Consider the following 20,892-nt stretch of genomic DNA (forward strand, 5'->3'; position numbering starts at 1 on the left):
CCTACCATATAAAAATAGCATTTTCAAAATCAATTGATTATCTCAATATAGGGATATTAAAATCGTGAGCTATTATGGCATTTATTTACATGTATATCTCGAAAAATGTAATGCCAAAATCTCGTTCACGTGGTTTCTATTGACCAATCAGAACTCATTATCGCGACGCTGAGTCACAGGTTGTTGGCGTAATTTTCTGTCGCGTCTCAACAAATGCCGCTATTTCGCATCTTTAGCCGGCAAAAATTTCCCCTTATCGCGCATAAGCCGAAAGGATAGGACATTATCTTACGTACCCCGACCCTAAATAGTAAAACTAGAGGGTAATTTGGGCCCAATTCCTAAAACTCGGGGTACTACGAAACCATGTGACCTGAATCGACCAATGAGAGATCGTCGTTTTCAAAAGCGAGTATAAAAGCTCAATCGACAAGCTCGCGGAAGCCATTACAGGGTATCAGGGCCGGTAATGTTCCGGCCGAATCCTGCATCAAAATGGATACGAAGACCCATCCGGCACTGCAAGGCTACAAGCAATATGCGCAGGACGTTGCTGCAGGGTACTGTTTCAACCTTTTAATGTATTGTGGCTATTTTAGCGTTAAAATCGCCGATTAAAAATCCAATGCTCGCTCAGCCGCCATTGTGAAGGTGCCCTCGTATGCAACGTTGAAAGTGTCCCACATTTCTGATCGTTTACGCTTCTCGTATACGTTTTCAAATCGAAATTGTACGTCCCTTAAGCGCTCCAAGTCTGCCTCCCTATAAACCAATGTCTTTAATTGCTGAATTGCATCACGAAAGGTTCGTTTTCCCCCGTTTAAATTTGCTGCTCAAACGCGTAGTACGTCGTTAATTATCGGCAGCAGCCATGATGCCAGTCTCTTTTTTGGACCGATTTTCTGGGTTAGTTGAAGGCAGATGCTGATTCCTACTATCGATGTATGTTCCCAATGGTGTACAGCATTTAGTTGATCAGTTTATTTTCATTCATTTCAATGGGAAAGTTATAAAATTGATGCTTACAGGCTGATTACCCTGGCCGCTGCGGATTTCAATTCTCAAAATTTTATCCCATTTTCGACCCCCCTCGACGAGCGGTGGACGAAACAATGATCGCATCTGATACTACATTTTACTATTGTCGTCATTTGAAATTTTTTGTATCGTTTTTGAAAATTTCTATTTTGCCGAAATGACGACCTTCTTGTCGCCTGAGTTCTGAATTATGTCGAGTTTGAAATTATCGAACTTGGTAGATTACTATGGAATCTGAAGTGTACTTATGATGGTATAGGTGAATTTAAATGCTTTTTGGAAAAATTGTCGGTCAGATAGGACTATAATGTGATTTTCCCAGATTTTGGAAATCGGTCAGTTTGGGCCCCAAAAATAGTACAGATAGAGTTGTGGTCCTAGTAGCTGTTGACGGAGGAAAAGCTATTTATTACAGTTTCAAAGACCCATTAACTCGAAAATTTTCAATAATTCACGCTTTTGATTTTGATCTTGTAGGAACGGTGCTACTACTGATGACGGTGATTCAGTAAGTATCGATTTAAAAGTCGTTTTTTTGCGCGAAATCAATTCGAAACTGATCTTCGATGTTAATGTTTTATCGTCGAACTTTTTCAGAATGATGCCTGTCTCGTCTGTAAAAAATTAGGCAGAACTTGTCCGGACACTGCAAAGGTTAGTTGGGTTGATGGCCGAGTGAGAAGCTTCTGATTATTGTTCTCGAGTTTTAAGCGTCGTAGTTTTCGCGAGATCGCTAATACAATCGGTAATCAATAACATTTCTCTGACCTACAGTCATCTTTACAGAACGGATCGGCGAGTGACGATGGCAGTGCCAATTCCACCACTGCTGAAACTAACAACAGTAAAGGCAAGAACGGACCGTCGAAAAGAGGCCGAAACACGAACCAGTTGCAATATCTGTGTAGAACTGTCATGAAAGGTGTATGGAAACATCAGTTCGCGTGGCCGTTCCATCAGCCAGTCGATGCGCAGAGACTCAATTTACCTGTAAGTTCCGTTCAGCTTCATTATCAATTACATATGGGATCATTCATTTATTACGTACGCATAAAATTCGAATTTTTCAACCCCCCTCTGTACGCAAAATCGGCCATTTTTTCATATACATTAAGCATAACAGTACGCAATTGCACTGACCCCCCTCCCCTAATGCATACATAATAAATGAATGACCCCTATACCCTCCTGTTTCATTCCTAGCATCGGTTCGTGAGAGACGTCGAATCAAAATTATCCCTATTTCGAAAACCATAAAAATGACTCCGATGGTGTTCCTAGAGTAGCGTGATACCGATTTAACTGATATCTGTAACATCGTTCGTTAACGTAATAATTGTAGGATTATCACAAGATCGTTAAACACCCGATGGATCTCGGCACGATCAAAAAACGCTTGGAAACGAATTACTACTACAGCGCAAAGGAATGCCTCGAAGAGTTCAATATGATGTTTACGAACTGTTACATCTACAACAAACCTGGAGAGGTAGGCTTATGTGATTAGAATGTGTATGATAAAAGTCAACCATTTGCAGTAGCCCCAAGCATTTTCGTATCGCCCTCTGAAAATCATCCCCCGTTTTAAAAAGTTAGCTGATCCTTTTCATGGGTTAATGTCAATGTAATTATCAGTGTTACTGTTTTGTTGAGTAAGATAATATAACGAATAGCATTATGCATTTGAATTAAGCTTATTTCATATATTTTGAACACGAAAGCTTTGAAACTTAAACATCCTCAATAACTACGAAACTAAACAATTAAGATAGCCCATCAAGCACGTTAGCTACCGCCTACGAGTTATCTAGGTAGATTCTTCAATTTGAACAAAATGTTTATTCTCAATGAACAATGGACGACCGTAGTATAGCTCTATTGTCTGCTATGAAATATCTGGCGGTAGTAGCTACTGTAGGTAGCATCGTATGATCAGCATGGCAGCTAAATGCGTTACGATACAGAAGAACCTGCTTAATTCGGATCATTCGGGACCAACTACGAAATCCATCCGGTTTACGTTAACTTGGATTAAGATTCATTTTCCCGTAATATTAATGAACAAATGGACTGCAAATATCGTCTGGATTAGACCAAAATCTGGATTAAGCAGGTTTGATAATAAAGTCAATGTCGGTATTGTATGCAGGGTCCAATCTAAGGAATGACAGCCACTTGCCCGGGGGGGGGGGGCAAGCATATCTGAAATTTCGCTTGCCCCCTCCAAAAGCTACCTGCTCTACACAGGCAGTTCGATTGGTGGCACTATCATCCGTTGTATCGAGTGGGAAAAAAGCTTTGTGACATAAAATTGCACTAGCCCGGGGGACAAGTGATAATGATAACTTACATGCCCTGATGAGAATATACTTGCCCCTGGCAATCGGAGGACAAGTGCTTAGATGGGACCCTGAGTATGTACAGTGGTTGGTTTTGTATATTTTCAGGATATTTGTCTGATGGCGCAGACGTTGGAGAAGATATTCTTACAGAAAGCGTCGTTGATGCCGCCTGAAGAAATCGAAGTGATACCGGCTCAAAAGAAAACGGTGAAAGCAGCAGCTGCACGTCAAAATCAAGGTCAAGGCCAACGCGCAGCAGCAGTTGCTGCAGCAGCTGCCGTGGCCAATCAGATGGCGCCGACGCCTTCTCCGCCTCCGCCGCCCCCTCCGGCGGTTATACCGGTGCCGATTGCCGCGACTAACGCGTCGTCGTCGACAGTCGCTTCATCGGATTCAGCAATCGTTGTGCCGACCCCTGTAAGTACTAGATCTTACTATAATACTCTCCTCAATACCATTACTACCAAGAGCTCAAATTATTTTCAATTTACTCAAAATGAGTAATTAAAAATTAAAATCAAAATGAATTCTGATGCATTTTCGACTATACTACTGTTTTCGATGTCTAAATACTGTCATTCGTGCTGATAAATACTATGAAGGGATACTCAAAGAATTCTGGTCTGCTGTAAGCTGAAACCAGTTCATTCTTCAAGCTCCCGTTGTAACAGGAGCTTTCACAAGAGCCGTCAGACTAACAGCTGTCACCATTGTTACTTACTGCAAATGCTAGACTCCTGTGAATGATTGTATAGGACTAATCATTGAGTGATTTCTATCGTCTGGATTGTGAAAGAGTATATATATTCCCAGGGCCCAGTTTCACAAAAAGGATTAAGGCCTCAATCGATTTAAGATAAACTGAATTAACGAAGGAATTAAATCGATTTAAGAGTTAAACTTTTTTGTGAAACTGGGCCCAGTACCTTAAATTAGCTGTTTGTCTCGAAGGCTGATTACGACGCTCGGACCCCTTGTGTGAAATTGAGGACAATTTCAAATATTGTTTCTGAATTTAATATATCAATTAGACGAAAAAAGGAGTGAAGCGTAAAGCGGACCCGGTCGGCGGTAAAACGATGGTACTACCTCCGACTCAGACGACGTCCGTAACGCCGTCGCCGTACGACTTCCCGTCGTTCGACGAGGCGACGCCGGTGAAAGTTCAGAACCGACGCGAGAGCAGTCGTCCGATCAAACGTCCGAAGAAAGACCTACCCGACGACCAGGCGCAGCATAGTACGAAAAGCAAAAAGGGCAAGATGGGCGAGCAAATGAAATACTGTAACGTCTTGCTGAAGGAATTGTACGCCAAGAAACATGCTGTAAGTTTTATTGTTGTCTCTTAAGGAAACAGGGTGGCCACTCACCCGGCAAACACGGGCAATTAGAAAAATCAGTGAGAACTCTGAGAATTTGACAGATTTTGCCATTAAAAACCTGGAAATAAGGGAATTTGGATATGTTTTCAATACGGGATTCATGAAGAATGAATAAATTCTGACATTCGAAAACAAGGAATTCCTCGGGATTTACTTGGGTGGAATTATAACATGGAAAAAAATCGGCGATAACTGGGATGAATCGGTGTAAAGTGGAATCCCTGTGAAAGAAAAAGTGTTGTGAATTGGGTAGAGAAATTATAGCTATTCTCCTCGTGTGATTTACAGGGTTACGCGTGGCCTTTTTATAAACCGGTCGACGCGTCTCTACTCGGCTTAAACGATTACCATGAAATTATTAAGAAACCGATGGATCTGGGCACAATAAAGGTAGGAGTCGAATTTGAATATTTCTAGTTAACTAACAGGATTCTTACGGATCAGGGAAAAAACTTGGAGCCCTGAATTTAATTTTCCCTCAAGGGAATTTCTGGTATTCTGACTTATCTTGAAAATCATGGAATTTTTGATGTGCGGTTCTCGCTGACTTGAGGAACCCCTTTAAGAAGAAACTGAGGATGTCTTAAAATGTCAATTTTCAAAGAAAATCTTAGATATTCTTGAGACATTTGAGATTCCCTGATCAGTATGAACCCTGTTGTGAAAGAAATACTAGTAGAATTTAGAGATTAACGACGTGTGTAATTTTTAGACGAAGATGGAAACGCGTGAATATAGGATGGCGAACGATTTCGCCGAAGATGTACGATTAATATTTACGAATTGTTACCGATATAATCCTCCCGATAGCGACGTTGTGGCGATGGCTAAAAAATTACAGGTACACGTATATTTTAATCGTTTCCATACTCTGATGCTCCTTTGCCTTAAGAAAATAAAGATATCACAATCTGGTGTATAGTGTATGAAGCACCTCGATATTACACCTATCTGCCCCATGGCACAGTGTATGCGTAGTTACTGAGGCAGGTTACAATTGGTCTCTGCCGAATTCTCTTCTGGTGCGTTTGTTTCGACCAGAATTTACTCAACCTGTTCCAGATATGCTCAATCTGTAAATCAGCTATAACCAGGCTGGTAGAGAGGTCCTATTCCGGAAATACAAATTCGGAGTACAATCGGAAACCTGCCTAAGAGTTTGAAATGTTTGACTGGTGCTGCCATCTTTCCAAATGTATATTAACTGTTCAACAGATGGCAGCACTGTATGGCTTGTCCATTATACGCCGTATTGTGTGTGAAATGCACTGAAAGGGGTTTTCTATAGGTTTGAGATCGAACTTATACAATAGATACGTGTAAAGCCTTGTGACATGATTATAACGAAGTTGATTGATTGTTTTAGGATGTGTTCGAGTTACGGTACGCTCGGATGCCGGACGAACCGCTCGTCTCGGAGAACGAGCGCATGAAGGGCGACTACAGCGACAGCGAAAACTCGGAGATGTCGGATTCGAGCGATTCGGACGACAGCGAAGCCGAACGCGAAAAACGTCTGCGCGAATTGCAAGAGCAGGTAGGAAGAATATTACTTGATTTCTCTATTCGTGACGTCGAGGGTTAATTCGATAGAAAGGGTTTTGTTCGTGATTATGATAATGATGAGGTTGTGCCTATAATCATGCGTGTCATCTGACCCCGGGTTTCGGCACCGGTTGACGTTTTCTGCCGACGTTTTGCCGGCTGTAAACTGATCCTGTGTTTGAATTCCGACGGAATGATCTTTGGACTTCTCTGAAACATTCTCATTTCCCTGATGTGTGGCGATCCTAGAATTGTATGCGATTATTATTTGTTCTTAGAAATACTGCGTTCTTTGATCTTTCATATATTTATTCGAGAAAACTAACAACTGAATTGTGAAAGATTTTGATTTCGATTTTTTGACAGATTTTGTGAAGAGGTTTTATCAATATATTATTTAGAAAATAAGGGACTTTTTTATTTGCTGCGCGTCGACCCAATCTGGTCACTGCCTGTATCAGAGATTGATACGAGAAATGTATTGTTTATTTTCAGCTCAAAGCGGTTCAGGAACAATTAGGTCAATTAACGCAGGAACATTTAGCTAAAAGTCGTGAAAAACAAAAACGTAAAAAGAAAAAGCGGGAATCTCGGACTGATCGAAATAACGATAAGGATAAAAAAGTGGAGCCGATCGCTCCCGTGGCGACATTGCCGTCGACGACGGCGTACACGGCGCCGACGTCCGCGTTGCCGTCGATACCGACGCCGTCCGGAGCGGCGGTCGCGGCTGCGGCGCCCGTCCTCGGTTCGAACGTTATATCGCCGTCGGTACCCGCGCTTGTGTTAGAGACGCCTAAAGCGGCGAAATCGGGCGCCGCGCCGAATAAAACGAAAGCGAACGCAAAGACGCCGAAAACGCCTTCCGGTTCGACCGTCAAACGACAGCGGTCGAACAGTAAAACGTCGAAAAAGAACAAAACGGCGACGCCGGCTTTCGACAGCGAGGACGAGGACAATGCGAAGCCCATGACATACGACGAAAAACGGCAACTTAGTTTAGACATCAACAAACTGCCAGGTGAGACCATCCGGGAGTTTGTTTAAAAAAAAAATGACGGATTTTACTAAACGCACCGGCGGATTATTATTGAATTATTAATCGATATATATATATATAACAGTGTATTTCTAGTCATCGGGAGTCGAGCGGTAATTTCTATTCGCTTATTCGCCTCGTGGCGGATTTGCGAATTTAACGCCGGCTTCGGATTTGTATATACGATAGACTCTGCTCAAGTCTGATCTTATGAACCACGAAAATTCGTCGAAATTCCGGACGATATTCATTCAGTTTGAATTTCCTCATTGTCGGCAAAATAAATTTAAGATATCGATCTAACTTGAGCGCAGTCTGTTATAGTTTCGTTCTAGTCAATGGGAGTGAAAATATTTATTCTATTGTTAATGTTCGTTTAATAATCAGTGAATATGTGTTTATTTCGGTCGTGAATTCAGACTGAATTATATCTATTTTATAATATGAATAAAAAGGGCATATATACACGTAATTATAGCGACGAGTCAGACGTTTTAAATGTCAATTTCGATGTTTTATTTTCAACAATGTGGATCGATGTTTTTTTTTTTTCGATGCCCCGATCCCCCCGTTCTGGTCACCGTTGTTATCCAAGCTGCAAGAGTTAAATGATGAGTTTGTACCAAATCATGCGTGTCATCTGACCACTGATTGTGTAACTCGTAAAACCGCGTGGATAACGACGTTCTGTCGCTTGAAATGCGATTACGAGTTATCATCGGCTGGTATGATCATTGGGCTTCTCTGATGACCCCTACCCGCCCCCTTTTCAAATCATTAATCGCAAATATGTCGAATGGAATCTCTGCACTCGCGCACGCACACACTCAAAGAAGGAAATTGAATAATAAAAAGGTTTTTTTATCCGTTTCGAAATGCAAGGTAACCATTTATCACTGTTTATTTTCGCTTGGAGAGTTGTGCTCGCGCAGATTTTCTCGATGTGTTTGCGTTAGAAATTGATTATTGATCTATTAGGATTATAAGGTCATTAAGAACAGCTGAACTCGCGCGCTGTCGCTCTCGTGTTACACTCCATTCCACGTCGAGTTGTCGAGTTCGTTGATTGTAATATCTATCGCTGTATTTTTATAGGTGATAAGTTAGGACGGGTTGTACACATTATCCAGTCCCGTGAACCGTCCCTACGAGATTCCAATCCTGATGAAATTGAGATAGACTTCGAAACACTGAAACCATCGACCCTTAGGGAGCTGGAAGCGTATGTGATGTCCTGTCTGAAAAAGAAAAAGTTTTATTGTAAGTATTCGGAAAAAAGCGCAAACATTATCGTTATCGAAAAAGTGCGTAACAATTCACGTGAACCTGGCGCTTTATTTTCCAGCCAAGAGAAACACACCGGGCAAATCGAAACAAGAGCTACAAAAAGAGAAGAAACAAGAATTAGAGAAACGATTACAAGACGTGACCGGACAATTAGGAGGCAGCACTAAAAAACAAACCTCAACGAAAAAAGGTATCGTTCGAGTTCTGATATCAATCGTCGAGATATTTTTCGCGACTGCCTCGCTTGCATGGTTCCCGGCCTTAGTACTTGGTAAAAAAAAACTTGGGAATTTTGATTATTTCACCGTTTGAAACTAATTTGGGAATTTGATCGAATTTCGTCGAATCAGGGAAATTGGAAATTCATTTACCGACGGCTACTTTCTTCAATTTTTCTTTTGAAAATTGCCATAACCCGATAACCAAGTGATATCGGTATCTGTTCATTTTCTTGAGGGCCCTATTTCCATTGGGGAAGATGGAAAAATCACCAATTTTTAATTCATGTAACTACATGGGAGCCATGTTTGCAGAGGTCGGCATCGAACGTTTCTTTCGTTGTTCGTTGTTTAATCGCGCGTATGTTGATTTCAGAAGAAAGTTCGCACGTTGACGTCGTCGGCGGTCACAGTCGTCTGAGCGCCAGCAGCAGTAGTTCGTCGGACAGCGACAGCAGCAGTGATAGCAGTTCGAGCGATACGTCAGATACGAGTGATTCGGAATCAGGTTAGATCCCTAATCATTTTCAGAAAAAAAAAAAAACACGGTCTCTCTGTCTGTCTGTCTGTCGTTTCATTTCGTTTCGCCAACAAAAAAAAAACGAAATGAAAAGGAGAAAACAAAAGCAGTGCTGGTCACGGCCACCTGGTGTCAGGGTCAGGTGTACGGCGTCATGGCCGAATAGCAGTGGAATAGTGTCGTGTCTTCTGCTGTGATAATCGTGTAATTGAAGTAGCCTTCCATTGTTTAAGGGCTTAATCTGCGATCGATAGCGATTCATTTCTTGCGTTTTGTCATTTAGTATTTCATTAACAACTGCATACAAATTTTTTCGCCGAATCGTAGATATGTTGAAATTTCAAATTTTCCGATGAAAAAAATCATCGTTCCTCTGTTCTGATTTAGTTAATTCGAATGCGAAAATTATTCGTTTTTGGTTTATTTCGAAAATTTTGATGGCAGTTCGCGCAATTTTGATCATGTTTTAAAGCGAAAATGTAAAAGTGCGAGAAATGAACCGATGTACTACTGCATTATGTTGAGTTGTAATAAATTTTAGGGTCGAACGAATATGATCCGAAGTGGAACCTTGTTACAACAATGAGTTAGTTATACGTACATCCATTCAATGTCTGATGGAATGTTTGCTAGAAGCATGCGTGAAGAAAGTCTTTGAAAATATTTGCGGGTTCTTTTTCGAGGGATCAATTACTCCCATAAGATACTCTCGAAATCGGAATAATTTCCTGTTCATTTTCAATTGAAGTCGGATAAACTTTAGTACTACAATTAGAGATATCGGGTAGTCTGGTCTGAAGCTATGAACTTGGATAAATTATTCCAATGGATAATTTGTTATAACCTGGTTCCACTGTTCTCATTATTTCTAATGTGCCTAGTTTAGGCGTCGCGTTCGGAAGACTCGAAATTTTGGTGGTGAAATTGATCGCTCCTTATTAGTATTTTGTGCCTGCCTTCGAGCAATTGGTTTTGCGAGTATTTTATAACAAAAAATGGATGATTGATAAATGTCTTATTGATTTCAAGTATTACTTCATGATTTGTATCGATGAATGCCCGGGTAGTTTGATCCGCTGATCGTCGTGTAAATCTCGATCGAAACTGTTCCGTGAAATCATGATTCCAACTGTTATTGCCGATTATTTTTGATGAATATGGGGTTTAAAGTATAAAAAGAAGGAAAATCCGCGTTGTCGGTTGAAAAAAAAGGTGTATCCAGAATATGCATTTGCGAGCGTAGAAAATTTCTGTTTCGGGGAATTATAAAAAAGCTGTATAGATAGGATGTAAAAAAAAGAATGTTTTATCGCACGTGTATTATTTTATATAAAGAGTGAAACATTTGAGAAAACGATGTTTAAAAAAAAAAGTAATTAAATATGGAAAAAGTGTTAGACGTCGAACTCGTTATTTATTGTACCCTAAACAAATTTGTAAAAAAACATTTCATAGAAATTCATTTCATTCATCTACACAATATTCATTTTAATCATCATTCATTCGAATTCGTATCGACTGTCTGCAGTTCATCAGTGTATCCAATTCATATACCGCGATATAATAGAAGTTTCATGGACATAGATTCACATCTGTTGGGGGTAGAAATATCTTCGAAATCTTAGAAAAAGGGAAAAAAATATACTGTTTTTTTTTTACTCCTACGAAAGTTACGATTACGCAATATATAGATATATATATATATATATATTGTAGTACATTATGGCATTTTAAATGAAGCTGTCGGTCTATCGGAAATATCGCTTGCAAGTTCAGAAATTCTGGTATTTCCTATAGGTCCGCAGTCTCGTAAGCGACAAAATTTATCTTAATGAAGACCGCGCGCTTTCGAATGACCATTGCGCTCGACGATACGACAAATACGTCTTTCGGTTTTTGAAAAATCGTTTAAAGCCTCGTTGAATTGTGATGATGTATTTGCCGCGTTTGTTTTGCCCAGTGGTCGGAAAGTGCGCTTGACTGTGAAATTTTTCCATCATTTCAGTCCGAAACAAAATTACTCGATTCGATCTGTTCTTATTCTTCTCTTAAATTCAATTATAAAGACAATCAAAATTCTACTTCACGTATCGTCGACGCGAAAAATTCGTCGAACTCGGTTTTTGAAAACGGATTGTTTGATGATTTTGTTTCGATGGACTCGAGTGATTTTTATCTTGGCCTATGAGTGCAGAATGTGTTTTTACCAAGCGAGGCCAGCTTTTTAGATTTTTTGGCTGGTGTACGTGTATATATATATAAATATATAATTATAATAATCATGTGTATGAGTGTGTATGGGTGTATGGCGCTAAGGTTTATCAATAGATGGAACAAACGCATGAAGATTTATTTTTGTACCGATAAGCAGTTAGCAGTGAGTGCTTGTAAATGTCTGTATATGCGTGAGGGTTGTGAACTGTATTTAAAATCCGATCTCCGATGACCCGAGTAGTTATCACCGGTAGTTTCGCGTTGGGCTCAGTTCAGAGCGTTTTTCGAACGCTCCGCCCGGCCGGGTCGGGTCGGGTCGGCCGCACGATCTACGTTATCGGCCCAGTTACCCGAAATCACGAAAATTTCGTTTTAAAGCTGGCCTTACTTGCATCATCGTCATTCACGTGTACACATCGCACTCCTGGCCTAAGTTCTGTCTTCTTCGTTTAAAAAAAAAAAACATTTTGTGGCCGTCGTCGCCGCGACTGTGACGCTTGATCGGAACCGTGAGACTAGTAACAATTCAGTGGAGAGAAAAACGAAAAAAAAAAAAACAAATAGAATTTTTGTATTCGATTTTTACTTTTGTATATACGATGATAACGTTATTCTAATAGAGATGCTCCTAGTCACTGGTTTCATCAGTTGATAAGTGTCCCGCGTACGTAAGAAAAACCGGAAAAAAAAAGACTGTTGTTGTACATACGATAAATACAGACAGTGCTCCTCTCTTCTCTCTATGTCATAATAAAAATTTTTGTGTCCATGCTAAATAAATTCAACGTCTTCATTTCTTTTGTCAGGAGTGCGAATGTGCGTGCATGCATGCTACTACTACACCGGGCCAAAAACACATTCTACAATGATAAGGACCAACTTTTCGGTACAAAACGTAAACTGTAAACTAGATGTAAACATAATTCAAAAACGGAATATTAGGTTTATGGCTATGATCACACACGACTGGACAAAAAAAAATTTAGGACAGTGTTCTCGAAATCTGTGATAGCTTGAACCTTTTGATTTTGAATTCATGTAAAAACTTGTTGTGAACATTTTGTTGGGAAATGGTTTGCATTTGATTTACAGTGAATGTGATCTTCAGAATGGAAAGGCCCGTGTAGATAGAATGCAGTTCGCTTGATCTTACTTGCTCGTACGAAGGTAACGATTTGATAATCCATTTTGGACCTATTGGAGGGGGGTCGTCTCAAAATGCTGATTACGACCATTATCGAGCAAGTGAGATCATCTTGTCGCTTTCTGGAGCTTAGGAAGTTGCCGTCTTTCAATTTTTGCGTTGGATTATGATCTGCTGAGCTATGCTGACTGAAGGTGGCTGTGTGATAGAGGATTCAAGGCTGATAACAATGAGGATTACGAAGTCTGGGATGTTCGCAGAAATATGAAAAATAATCATTCAAATAATCCGTGACCTTATTTCCTCTAGTCTACTCTATTTCATATTTAAGTCACTTGTCCCGATGACCCACTTGACGAGAAGAGCAGTTAGTCACCAATGTCCCGCAATTTGTTTTCCAGAAGCGAAGTCTAAATTACCTGAAAATAATAAGACCACTGCTCACACTGAAAATGCATCATCAGCAGCGTCAGTGAACATAGCTCCTATTCCTCCACCCCTTCTACAACAATCTAACCCAGAAGCTGTTCAAGCGCCGCCACCAGTAATTACTAATAGGGTGAGTATAAAGAGAGGAGAGTCGCGTCGGGGGGGCTATTCTGAAATATTTGGTTTTTAAAAGTGCATTCGTAAGATTTTGATCCGCGATTGGTTTTTCTGTTCAATCTTCTAAATGGTAGACTCTGCATGCGCTGAATAAATTCTCTCTTGAGTTACCGGTACACATACCTGACAACTATTACTATTTGAGAGAAGTATTGACTACTCTCTTGACAGCTCAATCACTACCAAAATTATCAAAATGCTCTCAAAATGGGAATGATTTCTAGTTCATTTTCCATTAAATGATTAGTTTTGATGTCAAGTTACTGTTATTTGTGCTGAAAACTACTACAAAGTGAGGCACTGAGGTGGTCTGGTTAGCGATACACAAATTTCGGGGTAGTTGGGAGCAGGGGTGAGTTGTTGTGATGAATTGGAATAAGAAAATTTGTAATATCTTGTACTGGTCATGGGTAAATCTAAGGCAATAGTCTACTGACTTTGAGAAGACAAATCGCCCCCCGCGATTCGACTTAGTTTTGAAGTATCCAGCAGGATAGATGAGGGGATAGTGGTCGATGCTAATGGGAATTTGTTATTGATTTTTAAAGACTAGTCCGAGACGATCTCCTGCCCGTAGTCGTAAAAAAGGCGCGGCCGCGGCTGTAACGGCGGCGAACAAAAAACAACAACCGGCGCCGGAACCGATGGCCGTCGATCCGGTCGCCGCCGTCGACACTTCTCTTCCACCTACTCCTACGAGATCAATGGGCCACGTATTACCTGCACAACCTAGTCGGCCTACAGCCACAGCAACTGCCAAACCTCAACCAAAACCACCAGGTAGGTCTGCGTCTTCAGTGTAGAGATAAGTTTATTTGTAGTACCGATAGTAGAATTTTGTATTGACTGATATTCATTTCAAATTTAAAGAAGTAAAATTAAAAGCATCCACTTACCTGGGTATCTTGGGATTTCATTTTTTTTTAAAGTCAGGGGAATTTGCGTAAGAACACATGTATTGAATAGTTTCTGTGCATGTTTTACATGTTTGATTTCGCTAATTGTTTGGATTCTGTAGCAGATCAAATCAGGCAAAACAACTTGCCGTTCATGTCGGGGGGAAAAGCAAATAACAAAAAAGTTGCCACCCTGAAATGTTATGAATGTGGAACTAGCGCAATATACCTGGTAATAGATAATAAAAATAATATTTATTTCCGCTTACAGTAGTATCAACTTCACCAGTCTTGCCAGCACCTCAGCAATCTTTGCCCCAGCCGCCTGCGCCGGTCAGTAGTAACGTTAATACAAATTCCAGTTCGACATTATCCACGCTGCTCACATCAGTAAAACCACCCACCTCTCCACCTCCACTGATCTCCATGGCAACCACGACGCCGCCTGCTGCGTTCGTTGAGCCGAAGCTGGAACCGCCGGCGACGCCCGTGCCGATATCGACGACGCCGTCTGCGATCGATCGTCGAGACTCGCTTCATCGGATGTCCGTTGACGATTCCAATAGTCCGAAACCTAGTCCAAAACCAGCGCCGCCTGGTGCTACTGTTTGTAAGTATTTCAACTATCTAGACTGAACTCTTCTGAACAGATTTCGTCATGAGTGTACATGTTAATTATTTAGCAACTGACAGTTTGCTACCCTATATAACCGGAGATAGTTAGAAAAATTCCACCGCACTGCAGCGTATAAACAAAAGGGACATACCATTGTGGTGTATTGGTAGTTTACTAATATTCCACAATATTTGGTCAGTGTTACCATCCGTCTAGAGATTTAAACTAATTAGCAATTAGATGTGGATGCACCATACACCGTGGGGCGGGTACAGGCAATATAGATTGGATTATACACCGCATTGCAGGGTAGAGGTACTGATATTCTCTTATATAATATTCTAGCATCCAGTGGTGTCGGCGTAATCTTCGGCACATCTTCATCGCAATCATCTACTGCTGTTAATCTGAGAAAACCAGAAACCTCAAACGCAACTCAAAAAAAGGTAATTTCATTCATTTAACCGATCGAGTACTGGCGACGCATTGCGAAGCTCTACCTCATTTATTTCATTGAGTGTCTGTCTTGCTAAACATGTTACGAGGGATTGTTTCCGTTTGCAGGACGTCAAAATAAGAAATATGAACAGTTGGTCAAGTCTCGCAAACCTTGGCAGTCAACAAACCGGACAATCAGGGAGTGCTCAGCGCAAAACTACAGCAATGAATAGTTTTGAACAGTTTAAAAAGGCAGCTAAGGAAAAGGAAGAGCGAGTAAGCAAGCTAACTAATACTTAACGCAGTGTGGGGTTAGAGTTCGATGATTGCGATAGGGGGATTTGGAAATATAAAGCACAGGACAGCCATTGACCTGGAAAACCTGGGAAATTTGGGAAACTTAGAAAAAAAAACTGTATTTGATGAATGTTTCCAAAAACCTGGAAAACTCTGGGAATTCGGATATGCTATTGACCACCCATTACTTCGTCAATACGTGATTCGTGAAAAATGAATGTGTCATTTGAAAATAAGATATTTCTTATTTCATTGGGAGGTGGGGGACATGAAGTAATTGAGAATTGGTTACTTGAAAATAAGGAAGTTATGTGTAAAAATATCAATTAAAACACTTAGGGAAGATAAAAAGTTTTTTAATGCAAACAAAAACTGTTTGTTTAGGAACGAGCTCAACGCGAGCAGGCGGATTTACGCCGCGCTCAAAGGGAACAGATCGAACGCGAACGAATCCGAGCTGAACAGGAACGACTCAGGGAACGAGAAGAGGAAGAGGCTCTGGATCGTGCGCGTCGCGCTCAAATGCAACAGCAACAACAACTCAAAACGCAACCGACTCAACAACAACAACAAACACAACAACAAACACAACGACCGGATCCGATACAGGCTCAGAAAGAACGGGACCGATTGAGAGAACAGGAACGACGACGTCGAGCTGCGGTGCGTATCACACACTGTCGAATCTATATTACACTTCATCTGTTCGTAGCTGTTATTACTCTACAGATGTGTGAAATACCAGCTTTCGTTCGTAATTTCTTGATAATTAGGAGGCTATCTTAGAAATCTCGTTAAGAATTAATTAAGTATCGGATGTCCATTCCATGCGCCGCGTAATTGTGGTCGCGCTTTCTTCACGCGTGGCTGTGTTTCAATTGATTCTCTGGACATTGACAGGTGTATCACATATTATTGAAGCACCCTGTAGTTGAGAGATTGCATGTTCATTCATTGAGCCTGTTTCATTCATGAACTTAAATGATGATTAGTTATTCACGACAATCTTGTTATCAAGACTACAACTGTATATGATTTGATTATGAGAAGGCTTGGTGAAAGTCCATACTCTTATATTGAAATCGGGTGATTTTGTAACAAATTACTCTACTAAACAAATTATTATCATTGGCAAACTTTCTTTTGATCTCTTGGCCTTGGTATTTCACTGCTCTAACATTGCACGGATTTTAGAAATTGAATTAATTGAAGTTATGGCGCGAACGACCGTGAAGTGACTGAACGTCTTTTCTTTTCGTATCTTTGCAGCAAGTGAATCGTATCGACATGAACGCTCAGAGCGAATTGATGGCTTCGTTCGAAGAGATGCTTTAACAATACGCTCCCCGTATAGGATATCAAAAAAAAATTATTTATGGAACAATCGGTGCAGATCAATATATACAACCCGTGTCAGTCGGTCAGTCAGCATGGTAGTCATCATCTACCTGTCGTACTTAAAAAACTCATCGCGAACTCCGCGGCGTAAAGGCAACGTACTGCTCTTACTTAAATCGACCCTCGCAAGCTCGAAAAATGAATGAAACCGAGAAAATCTCGACTCGAAAATCACCGATAACCAGTTGGCTAAAATCTAGATTTCGCTTGTAATTTATTTGTAAACTGAATTGAGCAGAAAGCCTGTGATAAAATGCGTTTATTTATGAATTGAGCTCACTTTCGGCTGGATGTCGTTCTTCGAATCGGACAAATCGCTTTTTTGTAAATCTGCCGTAAATCGTTTCGAGTTTCTCATAGACACTAGATGGCGACCTAGCTCATATATATCATGCATATCAATGTACACTTCGAACTTAGTCGATGGGAAACTCTAGATCACCAGCAATGGTCTATTAAAAACCTTATCTGCCCTCGAAACAGCACTAATTTGGTGCAAATCTTTGGAAAATGCAGATAGTTTTTATCGCCAAAAAAATAGAATAACGAGAAATTGAATTTATTTGTGACGAAATTGTCGCGCGTAGACTTTATGCAAATGCAATTGAATAGTTGGTATTCGTTGAAGCTGTATGGCTCTTCCGTTTTACAAATGATCGTGTCCTGACCGTGTATGCTTATATTATAGCACTACGGTATATGTATAAGTAATATATATGTACATATTATCTGTGTAGGCGATGGTGACGACTTAACGAGAGATGTTGTCACGCTCGAAATACTTGAAAAAGAAAAAAAACTGTGAACAAATTTGCATTTATAATTGTAGTCTTGAGTCTTGAAAGTTTAAATTTTTCCCTATCTAACTCGATGATGAATACGATGTATAACGATGATGAATATTTGTACGTATATGTCTGTGTGTGTGTGTGTGTGTGTGTGTGTGTGCGTGTATAAGGCAAACTCGGTGCTATGTTTGGTACAAACTTGTCGGTCGTTTTTTTTTTTTTTCGTTCGTTGATTTGCTTCTTCGTGTTTTGTAATTTACATTTATTAATTGGTGTCGGAGTATCGATGATAAATATTTGGTTTGATTTCCCCCTCCCCCAAAAAAGAAACTGTGCTCCTCGTGGCTATTTTAGAAATGAGGATTATTTGATAGACGACGAAAAATGATAAGGTTACTCGTTCGTGTCAAAAGTGGTGCATTTTAGTTAATGCGAACTCGAGTTCATTCCTCATATCAGATTGAAAAATTTTTTCATTTTTGAATCCTATAATGTTGTTTCATCCGGTGTAGAACTGTTTTAATTTCATGCATATTCGTCCACCACCGCTTCATAGTGTATGACTGCGTTCGTTTGTAGCCAAAAAAAAGCCTCTACGAAATATGCCTCGAGCAACAAAAAATGCATTTCATATAAATCAGTATTTTCTAATTGATGTCAATGATAACAATAAAATATATATATATATATATATCCTTTTAATTACTTGTTCATTGACGCTACCTAAAAAAACCCATATATCAACGGATGTCTATTTTATTTGGCCCTATTTCGTACCTCAAAATATCAAACGCGAGGTATTCTCATTTCTTCGTTAATTATTTATCCTTAGATCAGATATTTACGAACGGATATAAAAGAATCATTTTTTTCACCCGTAACGAAGAATAATTTGAACGGATTTAGCCTTAATTACCGGTGCGCACAGCCGACGGCTCATCTGGTTGGGTTTTTGCGAGCAGAGTTTTCTGTAAATACATATACGCTGTTGTAGGTAATCGAAACTGAATTCACGAGAATGCATTTTACTATCGTGGCGTTTGCGCGCTGCATTCAGATAATCACTTTCTAACACTTGCGAAAAAATGTATATGTTAACATCGTTTCGTGTGTGTGTGTGTATAATTAACTGATTGATCTAGTGGTGTTGTGTCGATTTTCTTGCCGATGTCGTCATGTTCATAGTTATTACACACCATTTGTACTTAAAAAAAAGGATAGATTTTGCTATTATATTATATTATATCATCCATCACTTAATTTGTATCGTCGAAAAAAAAAACGTATTCGGTTTGTTCGTTTCATTTTTTTTTTTTCGCTCGAAAAAGAAGCATCGTTTCCGCCATATTTATATCTACCGATCGAATCGATGATGAAAATATATATATATATTTTTTTTACTGTTCACTTCTGAATTTGGCGATTGAGTTATAATTCTATTTAATTAAGAGTGAAAAGCGATGGAATAATTAAAAATGATTAAGTGCATATCGCGGCCGAGGAAATGTGTTTGAATTGAAATGATTACGCGAATGAGTGTTAGAATGAATGTATATCGCATGATGATTGAAATGCTGAGTTTCGATTTTTTTTTTTTTTTTTAATTTCTATTATCAATGTATATGTCATATTAATGGCTGTCTCTTAAGATTTCATGAGATTTCCCCCGTTGTGAAGCTAGCGATGGTTTTAGAACATAGTTATCGCGTCGTGGAATTGGAGCGCGGTATTTTCAACGTCTTCTTGCATTTTTCTCGCGAAACGATCGCATCATTTTGTGCCATGCCTGTCGAAAAAAAAGCAAAAAAAAATTGTTTTGATTCAGGGATAAAAAATCATCCTACAAGGTATCATTCTTAATTCTTTCTGAATGTTACTTACCGTAGACAAAAGATTTGAAAACATTTCTTTCAAGTTACTTCAGTTTGTTTTTGATTCACGAGTTAGATGCTTTATTACCAGGTGTTTGTTATGCAGACATGATGATGCAAAATTTAGGTAATACACAGTCTGTATGGGGTCGTCCTTTCTTGCCGGTACACAGATGAGAATTTCCGAGAAGTTTTCCGTTGCTGCAGTGCACGTACACAAGCAGTAGTAATTCCATCTATTCTAGACCCTTATGTCTGGATTCTGCTCTTTTGAGTTATGATTTGACTTGTAGAGTTACGAAGACGATCTTGTTTTAACTCGACTCGGTACTCGCGGAACTGTTACACATATATGTAGTATATAGACTATTATACTGTAATTTTCATTTGATCTCGATTTATTAAAGAAAAACTGTTGATTGATTGAATTCATCTATCTGTTTACAACGACCTTATCGCCAACTGATCAGTTAGAACAGCAATTATCGCAATTCTGAATAATGATTTATATGTATAAATGGTTGTAGTTAGTTAGTCACAAGTAATGTTGAATTGCTAGTCAAAAACGAATTGCAGTGATTACCGATATATACAATGTACACGGTAGAATCCTCTTAATCCGGATCACGATGTAAATCCATATTTGAATTGCATTGCTTATTGATCTACGGTATAAGTGTAGGTTTAAAAAGTGGAGCGCGAGAGTTTTTGACTCCGGGATCCAGTTCCACAGTTGCGAGTTAGCGTTAAGTCTGAGTTGAAATAAGTTCATTTTCTATAAGTCAGATTCAAATCTGAACTCAAAACCGTGGAGCTGGGTCCGGGATGTCAAATCCCTACAAAACTTTAGGTGTACTGCTTATCCACATAGCGTCTCTCCGCGCAAATATCTGGCCTGATAGACAATCGTAAGCACTAAGTTCAGTAGCTCGGATGTCACTTCTTCCCAGGGATGACTTTGTATTTATTCAATTACTAATTCTTAGTTGTAATTTGGATAAGTCATCAACGTAATGATCGTCCCAACTATGATGACTTAACCGAATTCGACTGTACATATTGTAATAGTGTAGCCGTCATTTGAATCAGATTCCTGCTTAAAGATACGGATTAAGCGGGTTTTTACCGTGTACGTACGATGCTTGTTACTCCGATGCCCCGTGTTGTGAATTTCGGTTGCGGAAAAGATTTATTTTTCTACTCCCCGAAAGGCTTCTTACGGTAGTTTGAAGGCGGCAACGAGAATAAATGTA

The 20,892-nt window shown here is 39.7% G+C and overlaps 1 protein-coding gene across 2 annotated transcripts; it reads left to right on the forward strand.

Moving 5' to 3' along the window:
* Positions 1-212: 212 nt before the first annotated feature.
* On the forward strand, positions 213-17,911 carry LOC141908976 (bromodomain-containing protein 2-like). Of its 2 annotated transcripts, none has more exons than XM_074799282.1 (21): positions 213-560; positions 1,516-1,546; positions 1,636-1,692; positions 1,813-2,028; positions 2,381-2,527; positions 3,486-3,797; positions 4,412-4,705; positions 5,051-5,152; positions 5,475-5,603; positions 6,129-6,299; positions 6,803-7,328; positions 8,442-8,606; positions 8,692-8,823; positions 9,228-9,359; positions 13,131-13,288; positions 13,884-14,115; positions 14,503-14,841; positions 15,193-15,293; positions 15,412-15,561; positions 15,967-16,245; positions 16,852-17,911. In XM_074799282.1, exons 1-21 carry the CDS (start codon positions 496-498, stop codon positions 16,915-16,917), a joined length of 3,804 nt encoding a protein of 1,267 aa, XP_074655383.1. In that variant the 5' UTR covers positions 213-495; the 3' UTR covers positions 16,918-17,911. The 2 variants fall into 2 exon arrangements, with proteins under 2 accessions (XP_074655383.1, XP_074655384.1); XM_074799283.1 differs by having other exon boundaries at positions 9,231-9,359.
* The last annotated feature ends 2,981 nt before the right edge of the window (positions 17,912-20,892 follow it).

The sequence above is a fragment of the Tubulanus polymorphus genome, chromosome 7 (assembly GCF_964204645.1).
Source record: "Tubulanus polymorphus chromosome 7, tnTubPoly1.2, whole genome shotgun sequence".
NCBI classification, from domain to species: domain Eukaryota; kingdom Metazoa; phylum Nemertea; class Palaeonemertea; order Tubulaniformes; family Tubulanidae; genus Tubulanus; species Tubulanus polymorphus.

Coding starts and splice junctions, on each gene's coding strand:
- LOC141908976 (XM_074799282.1), top strand. CDS start 496: ATGGATACGAAGACCCATCCGGCACTGCAAGGCTACAAGCAATATGCG. Junction 13,289..13,883: donor CACCAGTAATTACTAATAGG/GTGAGTATAAAG, acceptor TGATTTTTAAAG/ACTAGTCCGAGACGATCTCC. Junction 15,294..15,411: donor CAAACGCAACTCAAAAAAAG/GTAATTTCATTC, acceptor TTCCGTTTGCAG/GACGTCAAAATAAGAAATAT.